At 44.1% G+C, this 23,306-nt stretch overlaps 1 protein-coding gene across 2 annotated transcripts in view; it reads left to right on the top strand.

The window, feature by feature from the left end:
* The window catches only part of RASSF7 (Ras association domain family member 7), a 99,143-nt gene that overhangs the window by 71,308 nt on the left and 4,529 nt on the right, over positions 1-23,306 (top strand). Inside the window, exons 2-5 of one of the 2 annotated variants that reach the window (XM_063944793.1) lie at positions 3,131-3,326; positions 5,206-6,101; positions 11,058-11,226; positions 17,822-17,917. In XM_063944793.1, the coding sequence (XP_063800863.1) occupies positions 3,224-3,326; positions 5,206-6,101; positions 11,058-11,226; positions 17,822-17,917 (1,264 nt within the window). In that variant the 5' untranslated portion in view covers positions 3,131-3,223. The remainder of the gene's footprint in view (positions 1-3,130; positions 3,327-5,205; positions 6,102-11,057; positions 11,227-17,821; positions 17,918-23,306) is intronic. The other variant, XM_063944794.1, reaches the window with a different exon arrangement.

The raw sequence follows: 23,306 nt of genomic DNA, 5'->3' as shown, positions 1-23,306 counted from the left end.
GTCAGTTTTCTGGCATTTTGGAGCAAATGGTCAGTTGTCATTTGCTCCCATACATTACCAGATTTTAATTCCAACCATTGGACAATAAATCTTTAGGTGTATGGCCAGCTATACACACCAATGTCTTGTAAATCTGCATATTTATCAACCTGACCATTGTTAGCGTATCTTCCACCATTATTTCATATGCCTAAAGAGGGACACTGTAAAATTCAACGATCACATTCACACATTGGCGTATGCCTTGATCTGATTACCTCACCAGGTTCACTACAAGCTTGTCAGCAAAGTAAAGGTGTCCCTTGTTATGTAGAGTGGCAGGTAAATCTTTACAGCAGAGGTTCTCAAACTCGGTCCTCGGGGGCACACACAGTGCATGTTTTGCAGGTAACCCAGCAGGTGCACAGGTGTATTAATTACTCACTGACACATTTTAAAAGGTCCACAGGTGGAGCTAATTATTTCACTTGCGATTCTGTGAGGAGACCTGCAAAACATGCACTGTGTGTGCCCCCGAAGACCGAGTTTGAGAACCTCTGCTTTAGAGTTTAGGCAGGTAAAATCACAGTAAAATAAGCTCTACTTGTGAGGATGTCGCGACAGTGGGGCAGATATATTAACCTGGAGAAGGGATAAGGAAGTGCTAAACCAGTGATATGTGCAAGGCGATAAAGGCAGCAGCCAATCAGATCCTAACTGTTAATTTACATATTGAAGCTGATTGGCTGGTGTATCTATCACCTTGCACATATCACTGGTTTATAACTTCCTTATGCCTTCTCCAGGTTAATACATCTGACCCAGTGTTTGAGGGGTTTATTCATGAAGCAGTGAAAAGAGTGGAGAAGTGAGCCTGTGGAGAAGTTGCGCATGGCAACTAATCAGCTGCTCTGTACAATTGTACAGTATGTCAATTATAAATGTTACTTCAATGCTGATTGGTTGTCATGGGCTCATTTCTCCACACTTTTCACTGCTTCATGAATAGACCCCTCTAGTGGGGCCCCATTATTTAAGTTGCTGTACAAGAAACGCCTCCCCCCGACAGCAAATTGCTCACAGTCACTATCCCGTGAGACTGACATGGAGGAGCTCCTCTGCAGCTGCTGTTAATAAATAGTTGAGCCACAAGAGGGAGACTCCTGATTAAAAGCTCACTCTGTGTGGGCCCCTGCATTATTGGCTGTTGGAACTATAGTTTTCTATGACAGTCTGAATCTGTCAGGAGTGTTAACAGCTCAGTGATTGATATCCGCTGTTTGAATATAATCACTTTGATTGATCTCTAAAGCTTGTCAACAATTTCACAAATGTAAATGGTTGCCGAGATGCTGTTGTGAAATCTGGTGTGGCCATGGGCCCTATGGGGGTAATTCTGAGTTGATCGCAGCAGCAAGTTTGTTAGCAATTGGGCAAAACCATGTGCACTGCAGGGGAGGCAGATATAACGTTTGCAGAGAGAGTTAGATTTGGGTGGGTTATTTTGTTTCTGTGCAGGGTAAATACTGGCTGCTTTATATTTACACTGCAATTTAGATTGTAGATTGAACACACCCCACCCAAATCTAACTCTCTCTGCACATGTTATATCTGTCCCCCCTGCAGTGCACATGGTTTTGCCCAACTGCTAACAAATTTGCTGCTGCAATCAACTCAGAATTAGGCCCTATATTAGGGATCTGAAAATACACAGGACACAGAGTTCCTGCTTCCAGGACCTGGAATTGTTGATATTCAGGAAAATCTCAAATGACCAATCTCTATTTTGATATACAAATTCACATTTACTTTTGTCACCAGAATATGTATCTGGCTAGAGCTAACATTTGTATTCGGTACATGTTATGGATACCCCAGAATACATGACCTTCATCTGTCATACCTTCCAGTTAATATGTGCAGAATGGCTGTCATTCTTGTGCTGTATACATGTGTGAATAGTGTTTGTACATGCAAATTATCTTCCACGTGTATATCTTAGCAATGTAGTGTAACCTTTATGTTCAGTCCTGCAGAGAAAACACCTTATGCAAACACATGGCTGGTAATAAGAAACATTCAGTAATCATTGAAAGACTGAATGTTTTTCCTGATAATGATCTGTACAGTGAGAAATCGTGTGGTGTACATGTGTGGATATAAATATACCTTCACTTGATTTGCATGTCATGTCTTGGGATTTTTAGGTTCTGACTCACCAGCATCTCCTCCCATTTTAGGGAGTGGTGGCCATCTTCACTTCCACGGTTTCTGAGGCTATTCTGTTTATAAACACGCTACCCTCTGTCATTGTACCTGTAACTCTGCTGGTATTTTTACATTCCACTGCTTGTATTTGGCTGTATTCATGTTACAATAAATATGGTCTACTGGACTAACACTCAGAGCTCCTCACGCAGACTTCATTAAAGTGCTTATGAAGTTTACACAGTGCAGGCAGCCATTTTGTAGCCTCAGTCAGGTTTCAATAGAATTCACCTTTCAAAAAATTTACAAGATTACTATGGTATATGATGAAATTTCATGGTATTTTATTCATTTACCATGAAAAATACATAAACTTTTTGTAAGGTTCAACACTATGAGATTCTTTAATACGGTGTGTGTCTGAATATTGTCATGATGTACCTCAGGGATGATACAGATTCCTAGCAAATTGATGGGCTAAATTTTTGGTTCTTATTGGTTAAGACAACATAACATATTTTTGTCTATGGTCTGTGCAGATGACAAGTTATATCAAGGGAAAAAAATATAAAAAAAGTTCTTGGAATGTTAGAGACAAAATGTAAAGGCCAGAGTGGACCCAATGAATGTAAACCATGCTCACTTACACTCTTGGGATGTCCAGGAGACTTCTGAAATACTGATCGTTTTCCTGGGAGATGAGATCTCCCAGGAGTGAAGTAGACAGTCCAAGGGCTTTATGACTTGGTTTGCAGTAAATCGTATCATCTTGACCTTGCTTAATGACAAGCCCACCCTGGATGTCCCCTAAGGACAATAAAAATGCAGCAAGGTTGTTGTAAACGCTACCATGTCTTACAGTACAGCTTTTCATTCATTCCTCTATTTTAAGTTTTGCGCTGATCAGTTTTACAATTCCTTTTATTTATTGTTTTCTCTCTAGGATTACACCTTGTGAATTGTGATGAGGAGCTACTAAGCAGCAGACATCCACTTCACCCAGTCTTCTCCTGCACACCTAATCTTTGTCTTCAGCATGGAGTTAAAAGTGTGGGTGGATGGGGTACAGAGAGTCGTTTGTGGGGTCAACGAGCGAACATCCTGCCAGGACGTGGTCATAGCACTGGCACAGGCAATAGGTAAGTGCATGCTGTATTACTTTTCAGACCATTGCAAGCCTGTCAAAATGACGGCACAACATAACAGTAATGTCGGGTGCGAGTCATCGCGGCAGTGGATGCACTTTATGGCAGCCTGAATTTGCACAAAAGTGCTCCCCACCTTATAGAGGTCCGAGCAATTTTGTGCAAATTCAGTCTGAAACCAGCACGTGAAGGATGCAAGATCTGGTGCCGTTGCTGGCTTTGAAACAGTGCGGCAACGGGACATTGCACCATTCACGGCTAATTGGATTGAACCCTTGAAATGCTCCGTCGGTAGCCAACTAGTGGTCGCCGGCACACAAAACACTTGACACACACACAGAGTTGAGGAGCAGCGTTAGCCTTTTATTATAGAGGATGGGAAGCATTTAGTAAGATAATGAGGCTTTGATTTAGTTTAGAATGTAAAAACTTGCAAGCACTTAGAATAAGTTTATCTTTCAAAATTCTACATATTTTCATATCACGATGGATCCCTGTTCAGTTTACCCTCCTCTTGTAAGAAACAAAGAATGAAAACTGTTAAAAAAATAAATAAATAAATAAAATCTGATAGAATTGTTTTTTGTTTTGTAGAACAAAGCATATTTAATGTTCTTATTCACAAATCGCTACCAATGCTTATAGTTTGTACACACGAGCTTGAAATTTGCACAGTGTTTTACATGTGATTCTTTTGGAGCTAACACCATATTGTAGATTTGTTTATTTCACTATCAGCATTATTGTTAATTAATTTGAAATCTGTTTTATGTAGAGCAATCTTTGCTTTATAAAATAAGTGTTACTGGAAGGCAAGTTCTTACATTTCTTGTTATACCTGTAACTGTTGGAAAACCAGAATTTGGGTGAGAACACATGGGTCTGGTATGAATGCTCGACATTCATTAGGTCGACCACTATTGGTTGACATAGACATGGTCAACATGGATTAATAGTCGACACTTGAAAATGGTCGACACGGGACAGGTCAACACATGAAAGGTCGACATGGATTTTTTAACTGTTTTTGGTGTTTTTCCGTAACATAACCAGGAGCCCCAATTAGTGTACCGCGTCCCCTTGCATGGCTCGCTGCGGGCAAAGTGCCTCGCTCCACTACCTCTGTGCTCGGCACAGGCTACCGTTCCCAATCATAGTCCACGTAGATGGTAAAGTATGAAAAAGTAAAAAATCTATTTAAAAAAAAAAGCCATGTCCTGTGTCGACCATTTTGATGTGTCGACCATATGTCTGTGTTGACCTTGTCAATGCCGACCAATAGTGGTCGACCTTAACATGGTCGACCATCCAAATGGATACCGAACACATAATTCCATCACAGCCCTGTGCTCATGTAGCTGAATGCACAGACAATAAGGAATAACCAGAAAGTGAACAAATATTTTTTATAGATTCTCCATTTGTAAAATAGAATCTGTTTTCACTTTCTGTTAATACTATTATTTATGCAAATAAATGCATCACCATTGGACCATGCAGTGGAGTTGCCTTACATTGCCTGTGCTAAAATGCATTTATTGGCCAGTGCATGGATTATTACACTGTGACGCTCCCTACTTCATTCCATTAATAATCGGGTATGTTAACAATTTTGCTGCATGCTTTGTGCATTTCTACATTTTAATCAAAGATCCTATTTAATCTACTGATCACCAAGCAGTAAGTGCTGTCAACTTAATAAAATTGTGCAACATTTCTGAAGTGTTTTTAAGATAATTTCACCCCTAATTCTGAACCTGAACCTTTCTCTAGATGTATTTACAAAACAGTTGGCTACCAGGAATCTTTGTTTGAGGTTTTCTCTGAAAATCCTGATTTCTTATTAATTCCATCCTAATTATTGTTCTTACAGGTCAGACAGGACGTTATGTGCTCATCCAGACACTACGGGACAAAGAAAGGCAGCTTTTGCCTCATGAGAAACCTTTGGAATTCCTGGCCAAGAGTGGACAGTATGCCAATGATGTCCATTTCATATTGAGGCGCACAGGACCTAGTTTAGCTGAACGCCCCTCCTCTGACAGTGTTCCTCTACCTCCAGAGAGAAACTTTGTAAGGTCCAGCCTGCCTCTGAACCCTCGGACACTTAGCACAGAGGTCACAAGGTCAAAAGAACCTAAAAAATCTTTGACTTTTAATCTAGGACCTATGAGTTCAAGTGACATTTTGCTCAAGCACAGGCAGAAGCAGCAAAATGGTAAAGTTATTAAAGATGGAGCCCATAGACAGCCAAGCAAGGAGGATCTGTTTAAGATGGTACTACAGCAACAAGAGCAACTGAAGACACTGGAAATGCAAAATGTCTCCTTAGGCAAGGACTTCCAAACATGGGAAAGAGGCAGGGCTGGTGGACCTCATGAGGAGGAAGAGGACGAGGTGGCTTTCTTGAAACGACTTATTAGTCGAAATGACGCTGAGCTGGGAGAGGAAATGTTTTGGTTAGATGAACTGGAAAGAGAACGGTTAGAGGAGCAACAAAGGCAGGAAAAAATTAGAAAATTAAGAGCAACAATGGAAGATTACTCACTTAAGATCAAAGAGTTGAGTGAAAGGACTGAATCCCTCGAGCAGGAAATCCAGAAAGAGGCCTCAAAGAGACTTTCAGGGCAACCTAGTCACACTGAAATTGAAGAAATGGTAACCAAAATGAGAAAGGAACTAGAAGCCAAGAACGGACAGAGCCAGGAACTGGAGAACAACCTGTCTAATGTGGAGAGGGCTTGTGATGTGGCCAGGAGGAACATAGAGGTAGGCTTACTGCTCAGCTGTAGAAAAACCAGGCTTGGGTTAGGCATGTGAAATCAGAAATACTCACTACAATGCTATTCCTTTGCGTGTAAATAAATTAAAGCAAGTGTTTAAAGATCAGACAGAATGAAAAGTTGTGCTGAAGTGATTTGTTAATGGGTTTAACACATTAAACTGTGACTTTAGACCAAAGGTTCCCAAACTCGGTCTTCAAGGCACCCCAACGGTCCTGGTTTTAAATGTATCCAATCCATGCCTGGCCACAGGTGACTTAATTAGCACCCTAGTCAATTTGATTTAACCATCTGTGCTGAGCCATGGCTATACCTAAAACCTGGACTGTTGGGGTGCCTTGAGGACAGCGTTTGGGAACCTCTGCCTTAGACTATTGTAATGTTCTATACTGTAACACACTAGAAAGGTTCATAAGAAAGACAGGCGCTCATTTTCAAAGTAAAAAAATTGTGTACTAGGGTTGGGCGACATCACAAATTCCACCACGATAACTATATTTGGAATTTATTTAGAATCACTTTAATGATTTGTATCGCAATAATTATTTGTTTAAATAGTTTAATTTTGTTCAATGAAAGTTTGACAGTAAAGTATCCAAATGACTGAAATGCTTCTATATAGCCACCAAGGTCAGGTATAGTGTTCTCTCTAAATGCAGGGTGCTGATCAGTCATGAGGGCATATTTTAATTCTGACGGGCAAAATTTTAGATTTGATGTATCGCTACAGCTGCTGTAGCAATACATCACATCTAAAAATTTGCCTTTCAAAATTAAAATATGCCCTCATGACTGATCAGCACCCTGCGTTTAGAGAGAACACTAAGGTAGCATCACTAGCTGGTATTGGTGGCTATGGACCTAATTTAAGGTTGACTGAAAAACAACATTTTTCTCTAATGGACAAAACCATGTGACCTGTGGGGGGGGGGGGTAGATATAACATGTGCAAAGAAATTTAGATTTGGTTTGGTTATTTTGTTTCGGTGCTGGATAAATACTGGCTGCTTTATTTATACACTGCAATTTAGATTTCAGTTTGAACACATCCCACCCAAATCTAATGCTCTGCACATATTACATCTGCCCCACCTGCAGTGCACATAGTTTTGCCCATTAGAGAAAAATTTTGTTTTGCAATCAACCTTGAATTAGGCCCAGTGTCAAGCAGTGCTTCTTTCTGGTATTGGTGGTTATGTCTGATAAAAGGAGAAGCTTAACATGAATAAATAGCACAACACCATTATATAATTGGTTACATGTGATTATTCCTCAGGTTTTATGAATACACCTCTGACAGAACTATTTTATATGATTGAGATATGGCTTATAAGAGGTTACTTTTGAACGGGTTAAAATGTGTTTCCCAACACTACACATGATTTCTGTGGAATTTGATCTTGTGTAGTTTACACTAGATATGCATATGTTGTGTAATATGAGGTTTACTTCAGTGTTATGTAACTGTTTAAAATGTTTTGTCTCTTAATAAAATAATCTTTGCAAAGATAATCAGATTTATAGATAGATTTTTCCAGCGTATTCCAATGTATAAACTTTTTGTCTGTGAATTATCTACTTCATATGTAGATAACCTTTTATTCCCAGTTTCCCACCACACTGCAGTTGAAGGAATATAATAGGAAATCAATGTACCTATATTTACATTAAATTGGTGTAACAACAATGAGTTTCAATACTAAAAGTTAAACAAAAATAAATAACCACAATATCCAAATGATTTACAGCGGAAGTTGTTTTTTTTTTTTTTTTTTACAGCAAAGGTGCCCAACTTCTGAAACCTACATTTCACATTCTAAAACTCAATAGTGACCTCTTGTGGAACATTTCAAATCTAAAAACTCCTAATCTGGATTAATGCTCTATTTAACCGTTATTTATTTAGCACAGCACTTTCCAGAGAATATTTTATTATTCACATCCGTTCCCTCTCCATTGGAGACGGTCTAAATTTGTTTACCTGCAAATAAGGGTTTACGGTGGTCTCCTAGAGTTTAAACCAAAAACAAACCAGAAGCAAAACATTTTGAAAAACCAATTGTCTAGAGGAGTGTTACCAATATAGCACAAGATATATACTCGTATAAAAACTAAAATGTCCCTAGAGACCTATGAAAAATAAAATGTATAAAATTAGATATAGAGGTGTATATTTGATGGGCATCCTGGTTGTTGAACATAGGATATTACTAAGTGATTATGAAGTATTACTGTTTTGAGGTGATCTAGATCATCTGGTATCCTGTCTATAGAGCTACACTAAAAAGGTCTACACTCAATAGGTAGACATGCATTAGGTCAACAGGGTCAAAAGGTCGACATCTAAATAGTAGACTGTTCAAAAGTTTGACATGACAATAAAAGACACACGCATAGTCAACACAAGTTTTTTGTTTGTTTTTCTTTCAACTTTTTCACACTTTACCTTCCATGTGAATTATGATTGGAAATAGTAACCTTGCCTGAAGCATGGCAAGCGAAGCAGTACACTAATGGGGATTTTCTGTGGCAGAAAAGTGACAAAACACCCATAAAAACAAAACAAAAAATTCAACCTTTGTTGTGTCTACCATTTCCATGTCAACTTTTTGACCCTGTCTACCTTTTCTACTTTCTACCATTTCCATGTTGGCCATTTGACCCGGTCAACCATTAGTGGTCGACCTATTGACTGTAAACCTTTTTTAGTGTAGATCTAATGATTCACACCCGATCATCCATGGGTGGCCAAAATGTACTTAATCCAACTGGCAAGTGCCCATTGATATTCCCCTTGACCAATAAGTGCTATGATTACATGCTACACACACAGGCTGAGAGGCCATCTTTCAGCTGGGCCTGTGGGCATTCCTGATAACGATCTGAAAAATTGTGCACAGAACAAGTCTGGCGTAGTGTTTCATTTGGCGTTACACATGCTGTGAAATCAGGATTATTTTTCAGTATAGACCGCAATCTTGCCATTTTAACAGTTGCTGCATACTAACATTTCCCCTAATCATGGCATCATCATATTGTCGATGTTGACCACGCCTACATTCATCATGTAGACAATGGTGAAATGTCAACATGTTAGAATGTCAACATGTTGTCCCCGCGGGGACTTAGCTTCTCCTATCGGCTGCAGCGGCGTCTTCTGGTCCAAATGCTCATGTGACCACCACTTCTGGGTCAGACCTCCAATGTTCTGTAGTTCCGGTAAGTATCACTAACTCTAATCCCTTCACCACTCTCTAGTGTTTACCCCCCCTCCCCTCCAGCAACCCTAATGTCGATATTCTGACAATGTCAACATTTTGCCTGACATTGTGGTGTCAGCATTATGAATTGCCAACATAATTAACCTCAACCTTTTGACTACATCCCATATATATGGGAAACCTCTTACTTTGTATGGCATTTAATGTTTGAGTAAGGGTTATTTCCTGTAGACACCTATTGCACCTTGTTTAAAGCTGCACACTTTACAGGCAATTCCGATCACTTGGGCTGAGAAACCGGCAACCAAGCCGCACAGGAGCCTACAGGAGAATTGATCAGCCATCGTGTTCGTTTATCACCAGCAGTAGCAATCCTTTTTGATTAGGGTTGCTGATTATTTTGCCGTGTTAGTGCAGCAATTTCAGGATGTATGTCCCTGATCTATGTACATATTCTTATTTTCTAACATCTTTTTTGAATGAAAGTATCTTGAATTTGTTTGCTATTTACTGTGCTCGAATATCCTTTACGTTCTGGAATGTTTCACTGCTATCCACTGACGGCGACATTTTCATACCGAACCCTTAATGGACATAATAACATTTAATTGACCGTTTTAAATGTAGTTGTAAATATCCTTTTAATATTGTGGTTTACGTAATTGGCCAGTCATTTATTCAAGAGCAAGTAAAGCCACTGTGTGACATTAATATAAAGCTGAATAATATACATGAAATAAATGTAGTTTTTATGCATAACACCATGGGGTCAATTCAGTCAGCCATGACTCTACTTTTATCTAGGGGATTTTTGTTTGCGGCCCCATAGGACTGCATCACCATACTGTAGTTCACTCCTCTGCAAGTGGGTTGTCAAGTTGGGGGGGCGGTGTCTCTGTAACTAAGCAGACAGTAAGTGACTGACAGCCAGTTAGTCTTGCTTTGCAGAAATGTAGTGGGGGATTAGTTGATTTATACATGACTAGGGAAATCCATCGTCCGCCTTTGGACCTGTATCAGATCCCATGATAGGAGATGGAACTCCTGGAAAGAGTGTTTATGGAGGAGGATGCACTTTATCAACAGTGGAATGTCCACTTAACATTCCAAAATGTAATATTACCTTTACAGTACATAAAATGATGTACACATTTAAATTCTGGTACATTGTGGACTGTTTTGTTTTGCATTGTGGAAAATTACCCCTGTGAACAAACCGGAGGTGATCATTGAACCTGCTCACACAGAAGGCCAGCGTATCTTGTGAATCCAAGCTAAATTATGTATGGTCAGTCAAGCAAGAATAGCCTGCATTGTCTAATTGTTTTACAATAGTCAACCTGAGAACTATCATTTCAAAACTAGAATACTTCTCACCACGTCCTATAACACGCAGCCCTTTCTCTATCGCACAATAGAAAGGATTCTGAAATAGTCATGTGTTAGAATTTAGAACACCGGCTAAGAGGTCCAAATGAAATGTTTAGCAAAGTGACCACATGGCTTTCTGCCTGAGAAGTTAGCAATCACTATTATTGCTTGGGCAGCAACAACTAGGCTGGATTTATCATGTGTTTATTTAGAAAACCAAATGTTCCAGGTATTATATCAGTCAGTGACTAGGACTGTGTACCAAGGCAGCAAAATAAAATAAGTTATTTTATTCTGTGTAATAATGGATATTCACTGCAATGGATTTTCATGGGAATGTTTCTCTACAGGCTAAAAATCAGGAGCTGGAGGAGCTCAATAAGGACCTCAGACAGTGCAACCTCCAACAGTTCATCCTACAAACGGGCTCGACCCTCACAAATGGCCAGCTGCGACCGGATGAAGAGTCTCTATCAGAACCAACAAGCATGCATTGGGAAGAGCAGCATAGGAGTAGAGGTATTCAAAAACATTTTTATAATTTTATCTAAGGTTAAGCAGATTTTGGATAATGGCAAAAATAAATGATGTGCTTACTTTTAGGTAGCTGAGAAAGTCCATCTCTTCTCAGTTACAATATTCTCATATTTATTATATGCACAGTTCATTAGAGTGGGGGGCACTTTAAAGAAACTAGTTTTAAAGTTGGCCACAGATTGATTTTAATACTGTCCATCAGATTAGTTCTCAATTACCATGAACATCTGATGGTTGGAGAGTTGGAACAGTGACAACCAGATTTGGAAATGGATTCCATCCGATGTTCCCACAAATAATATCCAAATTCAGTGACCTTTTACTACATGTACATTTTACTACAAGGAAGTGTGTGTGAATGTCCTTAATGAAAAATATTGATACTAATAGAGTATTTCGGCTTTAGGAAGGAATATTACAGCAAACAAATCGGATTGTTAAGCCTGTAATTCAGTTTGTAGTATGATGGTGAATCTACCAGCATTTCTCTGACGTCCTAGTGGATGCTGGGAACTCCGTAAGGACCATGGGGAATAGCGGCTCCGCAGGAGACTGGGCACAAAAGTAAAGCTTTAGGACTACCTGGTGTGCACTGGCTCCTCCCCCTATGACCCTCCTCCAAGCCTCAGTTAGATTTTTGTGCCCGGCCGAGAAGGGTGCACACTAGGGGCTCTCCTGAGCTTCTTAGTGAAAGTTTAGTTTTAGGTTTTTTATTTTCAGTGAGACCTGCTGGCAACAGGCTCACTGCATCGAGGGACTAAGGGGAGAAGAAGCGAACTCACCTGCGTGCAGAGTGGATTGGGCTTCTTAGGCTACTGGACACCATTAGCTCCAGAGGGACCGAACACAGGCCCAGCCTCGGAGCTCGGTCCCAGAGCCGCGCCGCCGGCCCCCTTACAGAGCCAGAAACAAGAAAAGGTCCGGAAAAAGCGGCGGCAGAAGACATCTGTCTTCAACAAGGTAGCGCACAGCACTGCAGCTGTGCGCCATTGTTACTCAGGCACACTTCACACTCCGGTCACTGAGGGTGCAGGGCGCTAGGGGGGGGCGCCCTGAGCAGCAATGTAAAACACCTTGGCTGGCGAAAATACATCACATATAGCCCCCAGGGCTATATGGATGAATTTTAACCCCTGCCAGATTCCACAGAAAAACGGGAGAAAAGGCCGCCGAGAAGGGGGCGGAGCCTATCTCCTTAGCACACTGGCGCCATTTTCTCTCACAGCTCCGTTGGAGGGAAGCTCCCTGGCTCTCCCCTGCAGTTACTACACTACAGAAAGGGGTTAAAAAAGAGAGGGGGGCACTAATTAGGCGCAGTATAACAATACAGCAGCTATAAGGGGAAAAACACTTATATAAGGTTATCCCTGTATATATATATATATATATATATATATATAGCGCTCTGGTGTGTGCTGGCATACTCTCCCTCTGTCTCCCCAAAGGGCTAGTGGGATCCTGTCCTCTATCAGAGCATTCCCTGTGTGTGTGCTGTGTGTCGGTACGTTGTGTCGACATGTATGAGGAGGAAAATGATGTGGAGGCGGAGAAATTGCCTGTAACAGAGATGTCACCCCCTAGGGAGTCGACACCTGAGTGGATGAGCTTATGGAAGGAATATGTGACAGTGTCAGCTCTTTACAAAAGATTGATGACATGAGACAGCCGGCGACTCAGCCTGTGCCTGTCCAGGGGTCTCAAAAGCCATCAGGGGCTCTAAAACGCCCGTTACCGTAGATGGCAGATACAGACGCCGACACGGATACTGACTCCAGTGTCGACGATTAAGAGACGAATGTGACTTCCAGTAGGGCCACACGTTACATGATTGAGGCTATGGAAAATGTTTTTATACATTTTTGATAATACCAGTACCACTAAAAAGGGTATTATGTTGGGTGAGAAAAAACTGCCTGTAGTTTTTCCTGCATCTGAGGAATTAAATGAAGTGTGTGATGATGCGTGGGTTTCCCCCCGATAAAAACTGTTAATTCCTAAAAAGTTATTAGCATCATACCCCTTCCCGCCAGAGGATAGGGCACGTTGGGAAACACCCCCTAGGGTGAATAAAGCGCTCACACGCTTGTCTAAACAGGTGGCACTACCGTCCCCGGCTACGGCCGCCCTTAAGGAACCTGCTGACAGAAAGCAGTAAAATGTATATACACTCACACGGGTGTGATACTGCGACCAGCAATCGCTTCAGCCTGGATGTGCAGTGCTAGGGTGGCTTGGTCGGATTCCCTGACTGACAATATTGATACCCTAGATAGGGACAGTATATTACTGACTATAGAGCATTTAAAAGATGCATTTCTATATATGCGTGATGCACAGAGGGATATTTGCCGACTGGCATCAAGAGTAAGTGCGCTGTCCATTTCTGCCAGAAGAGGGTTATGGACAAGACAGTGGTCAGGTGATGCTGATTCCAAAAGGCATATGGAAGTATCGCCTTATAAAAGGGAGGAGTTATTTGGGGTAGGTCTAACAGACCTGGTGGCCACGGCAACGGCTGGGAAATCCACATTTTTACCCCAGGTAGCCTCTCAACATAAGAAGACGCCGTATTATCAGGCGCAGTCCTTTGGGCCCCATAAGGGCAAGCGGGCAAAAGGCTCCTCATTTCTGCCCCGTGGCAGAGGGAGAGGAAAAAGGCTGCAGCAAACAGCCAGTTCCCAGGAACAGAAGCCCTCTCCCGTTTTCTGCCAAGTCCTCAGCATGACACTGGGGCTTTACAAGCGGACTCAGGCACGGTGGGGGCCCGTCTCAAAAATTTCAGCGTGCAGTGGGCTCACTCACAGGTGGACCCCTGGATCCTTCAGGTGGTATCTCAAGGGTACAAATTGGAATTCGAGACGTCTCCCCTTCGCCGTTTCCTAAAGTCTGCTTTACCGACGTCTCCCTCCGACAGGGAGGCGGTATGGGAAGCCATTCACAAGCTGTATTCCCAGCAGGTGATAATCAAGGTACCCCTCCTACAACAGGAAAAGGGGTATTATTCCACGCTGTTTGTGGTACCGAAGCCGGACGGCTCGGTGAGACCTAATTTAACTCTGAAATCCTTGAACACTTACATACAAAGGTTTAAATTCAAGATGGAGTCACTCAGAGCGGTGATTGCAAACCTGGAAGAAGGGGATTATATGGTGTCTCTGGACATCAAGGATGCTTATCTCCATGTCCCAATTTACCCTTCTCACCAAGGGTACCTCAGGTTTGTGGTACAGAACTGTCACTATCAGTTTCAGACGCTGCCGTTTGGTTTGTCCACGGCACCCCGGGTCTTTACCAAAGTAATGGCCGAAATGATGATACTCCTTCGAAGGAAGGGAGTTTTAATTATCCCTTACTTGGACGATCTCCGGATAAGGGCAAGATCCAGGGAACAGTTGGTAGTCGGGGTAGCACTATCTCAAGTAGTGTTGCGGCAGCACGGTTGGATTCTTAATATTCCAAAATCGCAGCTGATCCCGACGACACGTCTTCTATTCCTAAGGATTATCCTGGACACAGTCCAGAAAAAGGTGTTTCTCCAGGAGGAGAAAGCCAGGGAGTTATCCGAACTAGTCAGAAACCTCCTAAAACCAGGCCAAGTGTCAGTGCATCAGTGCACAAGGGTCCTGGGAAATAATGGTGGCTTCCTACGAAGCAATTCCATTCGGCAGATTCCACGCAAGAACTTTCCAGTGGGACCTGCTGGAAAAATGGTCCGGATCGCATCTTCAGATGCATCAGCGGATAACCCTGTCACCAAAGACAAGGGTGTCTCTTCTGTGGTGGTTGCAGAGTGCTCATCTTCTAGAGGGCGCAGATTCGGCATTCAGGACTGGGTCCTGGTGACCACGGATGCCAGCCTGCGAGGCTGGGGAGCAGTCGCACAGGGAAGAAATTTCCAGGGCTTGTGGTCAAGCCTGGAGACATCACTTCACATAAATATCTTGGAGCTAAGGGCCATTTACAATGCCCTAAGCCAAGCAAGACCTCTGCTTTAAGGTCAGCCGGTGCTGATCCAGTCGAACAACATCACGGCAGTCGCCCACGTAGACAGACAGGGCGGCACAAGAAGCAGGAGGGCAATGGCAGAAGCTGCAAGGATTTTTCGCTGGGCGGAAAATCATGTGATAGCATTGTCAGCAGTGTTCATTCCGGAAGTGAACAACTGGGAAACAGACTTCCTCAGCAGAAGTCTTCCACATGATTGTAAACCGTTGGGAAAAACCAAAGGTGGACATGATGGCGTCCCGCCTAAACAAAAAATTGGACAGGTATTGCGCCAGGTCAAGGGACCCTCAGGCAATAGCTGTGGACGCTCTGGTAACACCGTGGGTGTACCAGTCAGTGTATGTGTCCCCTCCTCTTCCTCTCTTACCAAAAGTACTGAGAATTATAAGACGGAGGGGAGTAAGAACTATACTCGTGGCTCCGGATTGGCCAAGAAGGACTTGGTACCTGGAACTTCAAGAGATGCTCACGGAGGACCCGTGGCCTCTACCTCTAAGAAGGGACCTGCTCCATCAAGGACCCTGTCTATTCCAAGACTTACCGCGGCTGCGTTTGACGGCAGGGCGGTTGAACGCCAGATCCTGAAGGAAAAAGGCATTCCGGATGAAGTCATCCCTACCCTGATCAAAGCCAGGAAGGATGTAACCGCAAAGCATTATCACCGCATTTGGCGAAAATATGTTGCGTGGTGCGAGGCCAGTAAGGCCCTGATGGAGGAATTTCAACTAGGTCGATTCCTGCATTTCCTGCAAACAGGAGTGTCTATGGGCCTAAAATTGGGGTCCATTAAGGTTCAAATTTCGGCCCTGTCAATTTTCTTCCAGAAAGAACTAGCTTCAGTTCCTGAAGTTCAGACGTTTGTAAAAGGGGTACTGCATATACAGCCTCCTTTTTGTGCCTCCAGTGGCACCTTGGGATCTCAATGTAGTTTTGGGGTTCCTAAAGTCACAATGGTTTGAACCACTTGAATCTGTGGAGTTAAAATATCTCACATGGAAAGTGGTCATGCTGTTGGCCCTGGCCTCGGCCAGGCGCGTGTCAGAATGGGCGGCTTTATCCTGTAAAAGCCCTTATCTGATCTTCCATTCAGACAGGGCGGAATTGAGGACTCGTCCTCATTTTCTCCCTAAGGTGGTTTCAGCGTTTCATCTGAACCAACCTATTGTGGTACCTGCGGCTACTAGTGACTTGGAGGACTCCCAAGTTGTTGGACATAGTCAGGGCCCTGAAAATATATGTTTCCAGGACGGCTGGAGTCAGAAAATCTGACTCGCTGTTTATCCTGTATGCACCCAACAAGTTGGGTGCTCCTGCTTTTAAGCAGACTATTGCTCGTTGGATTTGTAATACAATTCAGCTTGCACATTCTGTGGCAGGCCTGCCACAGCCAAAATCTGTAAAAGCCCATTCCACAAGGAAGGTGGGCTCATCTTGGGCGGCTGCCCGAGGGGTCTCGGCTTTACAACTTTGCCGAGCAGCTACTTGGTCAGGGGCAAACACGTTTGCAAAATTCTACAAATTTGATACCCTGGCTGAGGAGGACCTGGAGTTCTCTCATTCGGTGCTGCAGAGTCATCCGCACTCTCCCGCCCGTTTGGGAGCTTTGGTATAATCCCCATGGTCCTCACGGAGTTCCCAGCATCCACTAGGACGTCAGAGAAAATAAGAATTTACTTACCGATAATTCTATTTCTCGTAGTCCGTAGTGGATGCTGGGCGCCCATCCCAAGTGCGGATTGTCTGCAATACTTGTACATAGTTATTGTTAACTAAATCGGGTTATTGTTGTTGTGAGCCATCTTTTCAGAGGCTCCTTCTGTTATCATGCTGTTAACTGGGTTTATATCACAGGTTGTACGGTGTGATTGGTGTGGCTGGTATGAGTCTTACCCGGGATTCAAAATCCTTCCTTATTGTGTACGCTCGTCCGGGCACAGTATCCTAACTGAGGCTTGGAGGAGGGTCATAGGGGGAGGAGCCAGTGCACACCAGGTAGTCCTAAAGCTTTACTTTTGTGCCCAGTCTCCTGCGGAGCCGCTATTCCCCATGGTCCTTACGGAGTTCCCAGCATCCACTACGGACTACGAGAAATAGAATTATCGGTAAGTAAATTCTTATAATTTTTTTGTTTGTTTTTTGTTCTCTTTTGCACCAGTGTTCATATGTATAGCCTTAAGGGGCTGATTTTGATGCTAATACCAGTGCATGTGGAAACTCGTGCTATCCATTTACGCCAACTGCCGCAACCACCATCAATAGTATACCATGCTAACTCCAAGAGCTCAGTTGGAAACAGACTTCCCTTCCCAATAAGCATGACACTCCCACGCCAGGATGTTACGTGCGATACCATTGTCACCACCCAGTTAATGCACCAAGACCCCCTATTTAATGGGAAAACCGTTCCTTCCAAGCTCTGTCTAACTTGGAATAGGTCAGACTTGCACAAAAATGCATTAATTTACTTTAGCGCTGTATACAAAAACTCTCCATTTGCGTCAATGGTGTCTCAGAATCATCCCCTAAGCATGCAGATAGAACAAGTTGTAACTATTGTCACCATTTCCTACAGGTCCCACAGACTCTCTTTCACGACTTACTCCGAATCATCTAGTGGGTCACCCTCGTAACTTGCAGAACTCGCTGCTCACCAGCCGGAACCCAGAGGGTGTGTATGTGTGACGCCTCACTCTCTGCACACTGCTTCTTGCTTTCTTGGTGGTGGGTTCTTTCTGCATGTATATCAAACTGCTTACTCGTTCAAGCCTAAGAGCGGTGGTGGGTGCACCTCAACGTCTGACATTCGGGATATTCACTGATCTTTCAAAATAAAATCCTCTGTTGCTGGGACTATCGGTAAAATGCACAGAAGACACCTCTGGCTTTTAACAATTGCAATTGTACAGAAACCTTTGTACAAGTGATATAGGAGTTATTCAGAGTTGTTAGCAAACCAAAAAAGGTAGCATTTGGGAAAAACCATGTTGCTGGTGGGGCAGATGTAACATATGCAGAGATTTAGCATTGGGTGGGATTTATTGTTTCTGTACATGGTAAATACTGGCTACTTTATTTATACACTGCAATTTAGATTTTGGTTTGAACACACCCCACCCACATCTAACTCTCTCTGCACATGTTACATCTGCCCCACCTGCAGTGCACGTGGTTTTGCCCAATTGCTAACTTTTTTGGTTTGCTAGCAACTTTGAATAACCCCCTTAGTGAGGTATTCAGAAGCCTGTAATATCTACTTATAGATATTCATGGGGTCCACACCAATACTCAATCTCTCCCTAGCATCTTGGATGCAATTGCAATGTTGGACTAACCACCTGCTAGTGTTCTTAGCTTATTTCTTCGCCTGTGGCAATCAGCCTGATTTTCTGTTGCTGCAACAGAAAAATCTGTTCTTACTGCAGCTTAGTCATAAAATATTGCTGGCGCAGCGAAGTATCTCTGGTGATGTTGGCTGGCACTGGTGAGACTAAACTTACCACTTTGCTGCCCGGTCTGCATATACCCATGGGCTGTAATCCCAGACTTTGGCTTCAAGTTCTATTTTTTTTCAAAATTAAAAAAGGGTAACAAACCCTATTACTAATCACTTATTTACATTATAAAAATCCTTCATGTACATAAACCTTTTTCTCTAACGTCCTAGAGGATGCTGGGGACTCCGTAAGGACCATAGGGATAGACGGGCTCCGCAGGAGACATGGGCACTTTAAGAAAGACTTTAGGTCTGGGTGTGCACTGGCTCCTCCTTCTATGCCCCTCCTCTAGACCTCCGTTTGATACTGTGCCCAGAGAAGATGGGTGCACTTCAGGGAGCTCTGCTGAGCTTCCTGACAGAAAGTATATTTGTTAGGTTTTTTATTTTCAGGGAGCCTGCTGGCAACAGACTCCCTGCATCGAGGGACTGAGGGGAGAGAAGCAGACCTACTTCTGTGAGTTTAAAGGCTCTGCTTCTTAGGCTACTGGACACCATTAGCTCCAGAGGGATTGGTACGCAGGTCTCACCCTCGCCGTCCGTCCCAGAGCCGCGCCGCCGTCCCCCTCGCAGAGCCGGAAGATAGAAGCCGGGTGAGTATGAGAAGAAAAGAAGACTTCAGAGGCGGCAGAAGACTTCATGATCTTCACTGAGGTAACGCACAGCACTGCAGCTGTGCGCCATTGCTCCCATTTACCTCACACACGGCAGTCACTGTAAGGGTGCAGGGGGGGTGGGGGGGCGCCCTGGGCAGCATATAGACCTCTTTTGGCAAAAATAAGTATATATACAGCTGGGCACTGTACATATATAAGAGTTCCCGACAAATTTTGAGATTTTCAGCGGGACAGAAGCCCGCCGCCGAGGGGGCGGGGCTTCTCCCTCAGCACTCACAGCGCCATTTTTTCTCCACAGCACCGCTGAGAGGAAGCTCCCCGGACTCTCCCCTGCTTATACCACGGTAGACAGAGGGTTTTAAAGAGGAGGGGGGGCACAAAATTGGCGCATATTGTATATGTAAACAGCGCTATCTGTGTAAACATAATATTATTGTGTTTTTGTCCTGGGTCATACAGCACTGGGGTGTGTGCTGGCATACTCTCTCTCTCTGTCTCTCCAAAGGGTCTGGTAGGGAAACTGTCTTCAGATAAGAGGTTCCCTGTGTGTGTGGTGTGTTGGTACGCGTGTGTCGACATGTCTGAGGTAGAAGGCTCACCTAGAGAGGAGGGGGAGCGTATGAATGTAAGGTCTCCGTCGGCGGTGCCGACACCTGACTGGGTGGATATGTGGAATGTTTTAAGTGCTAGTGTGAACTTATTGCACAAGAGATTAGACAAAGCTGAGGCTAAGGAACAGTCAGGGAGTGAACCCGTGTCTGTCCCTCTGTCGCCGGGACCTTCAGGGTCTCAGAAGCGCCCACTATCCCAAATAGCAGACACTGATACCGACACGGATTCGGACTCCAGTGTCGACTACGATGATGTAAAGTTACAGCCGAAAGTGGCTAAATGTATTCGATATATGATTATTGCAATAAAAGAAGTGTTGCATATCACAGAGGAACCCCCTGTCCCTGACACGAGGGTACACATGTATAAGGGAAAAAAGCCAGAGGTAACTTTTCCCTCCTCACATGAGTTAAACGAATTATGTGAAAAAGCTTGGGATTCTCCAGACAAAAAACTGCAGATTCCCAAAAGGATTCTTATGGCGTATCCTTTCCCGCCAACGGACAGGGTACGGTGGGAATCATCCCCTAAGGTAGACAAAGCGTTGACACGCTTGTCAAAAAAGATAACGCTGCCATCACAAGATACGGCTACCCTCAAGGATCCTGCAGACCGCAAGCAGGAGATTACCTTGAAATCCATTTACACACATTCTGGTACATTACTCAGACCGGCAATTGCGTCGGCCTGGGTTTGTACCGCGGTTGCAGCATGGACAGATTCCTTATCGGCGGAGATTGAAACCCTAGATAAGGATACCATTTTATTGACCCTAGGCCCATATAAAGGATGCTGTCTTATATTTGAGGGATGCTCAAAGAGACATTAGTTTACTGGGTTCCAGAATAAACGCTATGTCAATATCTGCTATGGACCCGGCAATGGACAGGTGATGCCGACTCAAAGAGGCATATGGAGGTTTTACCTTACAAGGGTGAGGAATTGTTTGGGGAAGGTCTCTCGGACCTGGTCTCCACAGCTACGGCAGGTAAATCGAATTTTTTGCCTTATGTTCCCTCACAACCTAAGAAAGCGCCACATTATCAAATGCAGTCCTTTCGTTCAAATAAAAGCAAAAGAGTGCGTGGATCATCCTTTCTTGCCAGAGGTAAGGGCAGAGGTAAAAAGCTGCACAGCACAGCTAGTTCCCAGGAACAGAAATCCTCCCCGGCCTCTGCAAAATCCACCGCATGACGCTGGGGCTCCGCTGGGGGAGTCCGCCCCAGTGGGGGCACGTCTTCGACTTTTCAGCCACATCTGGGTTCACTCACAGGTGGAACCCTGGGCAATAGAAATTGTTTCTCAGGGATACAAGCTGGAATTCGAAGAGGTGCCTCCTCGCCGGTTTTTCAAATCTGCTCTACCAACTTCTCCCCTGGAAAGGGAGATAGTGTTAAATGCTATTCACAAATTGTGTCTTCACCCTGTTTGTAGTTCCGAAACCGGACGGTTCGGTCAGACCCATATTGAATTTAAAATCCCTGAACCAATACTTAAAACGGTTCAAGTTCAAAATGGAATCGCTCAGAGCGGTCATCGCCAGCCTGGAAGGGGGGGATTTTATGGTATCCCTGGACATAAAGGATGCATACCTTCATGTTCCCATATATCCACCTCATCAGGCGTACCTGAGATTTGCGGTGCAGGATTGTCATTGCCAATTTCAGATGTTGCCGTTTGGGCTTTCCACGGCCCCGAGGATTTTCACAAAGGTAATGGCGCAAATGATGGTGCTCCTGTGCAAGCAGGGTGTCACAATTATCCCGTACTTGGACGATCTCCTCATAAAAGCGAGATCACGAGAGAAGTTACTGAACAGTGTGTCACTTTCAGTGAAGGTGTTACAGCAACACGGCTGGATTCTCAATATCCCGAAGTCGCAGCTGGTTCTTGGTTCCTGAGCTTCTTGGGCATGGTTCTGGACACAGACCAGAAAAAGGTTTTTCTCCCGATAGAAAAGGCTCAGGAACTCATGATTCTAGTCAAGAACCTATTGAAGCCAAAACAAGTGTCTGTGCATCATTGCACTCAAGTCCTGGGAAAAATGGTGGCAACATACGAGGCCATTCCCTTCGGCAGGTTCCATGCAAGGACTTTCCAATGGGACCTATTGGACAAGTGGTCCGGATCACATCTACAAATTCATCAGCGGCACCCTGTCCCCCAGGGCCCGGGTATCTCTCCTGTGGTGGCTGCAGAGTGCTCACCTTTTGGAAGGACGCAGGTTCGGCATTCAGGATTGGATCCTGGTGACCACGGACGTGAGCCTCAGAGGGTGGGGAGCAGTCACCAGGGTAAGAAACTTCCAAGGACTCTGGACAAGTCAAGAGACTTGTCTTCACATCAACATCCTGGAACTGAGGGCCATATACAACGCCCTACGTCAGGCGGAGAACTTACTTCGCGACCAACCAGTTCTGATCCAGTCAGACAACATCACCGCAGTGGCTCATGTAAACCGCCAAGGCGGCACAAGGAGCAGGGTGGCAATGGCGGAAGCCACCAAGATTCTTCGCTGGGCGGAAAATCATGTAAGCGCACTGTCAGCTGTGTTCATTCCGGGAGTGGATAACTGGGAAGCAGACTTCCTCAGCAGACACGACCTGCATCCAGGGGAGTGGGGACTTCATCGGGAAGTCTTCGCACAGATTGCAAGTCAGTGGGGACTGCCCCAGAACGACATGATGGCATCCCGTCTCAACAAAAAGCTACAGAGGTATTGCGCCAGATCAAAAAGTCCTCAGGCGGTAGCAGTAGACGCCCTGGTGACACCGTGGGTGTTCCAGTCGGTTTATGTGTTTCCTCCTCTTCCTCTCATACCCAAGGTATTGAAAATAATAAGAAAAAGAGGAGTGAAAACAATTCTCATTGTTCCAGATTGGCCAAGAAGGACCTGGTATCCGGATCTGCTGGAAATGCTCACAGAAGATCCGTGGCCTCTTCCTCTACGACAGGACCTGTTACAACAGGGGCCATGTCTGTTCCAAGACTTACCGCGGCTGCGTTTGACGGCATGGCGGTTGAACGCCGGATCCTAGCGGAAAAAGGAATTCCGGATGAGGTCATTCCTACGCTGATAAAGGCTAGGAAGGACGTGACATCTAAACATTATCACCGAATATGGCGTAAATATGTTTCTTGGTGAGGCCAGGAATGCTCCTACGGAAGAATTCCATCTAGGTCATTTTCTTCACTTCCTACAAACTGGAGTGAATTTGGGCCTAAAATTAGGCTCCATTAAAGTTCAGATTTCGGCCTTATCCATTTTCTTTCAAAAGGAATTGGCCTCTTTACCTGAAGTACAGACTTTTGTGAAGGGAGTACTGCATATTCAG

The sequence above is a fragment of the Pseudophryne corroboree genome, chromosome 11 (genome assembly GCF_028390025.1).
Source record: "Pseudophryne corroboree isolate aPseCor3 chromosome 11, aPseCor3.hap2, whole genome shotgun sequence".
NCBI classification, from domain to species: domain Eukaryota; kingdom Metazoa; phylum Chordata; class Amphibia; order Anura; family Myobatrachidae; genus Pseudophryne; species Pseudophryne corroboree.
This window is presented reverse-complemented; position numbering and strand designations above follow the sequence as displayed.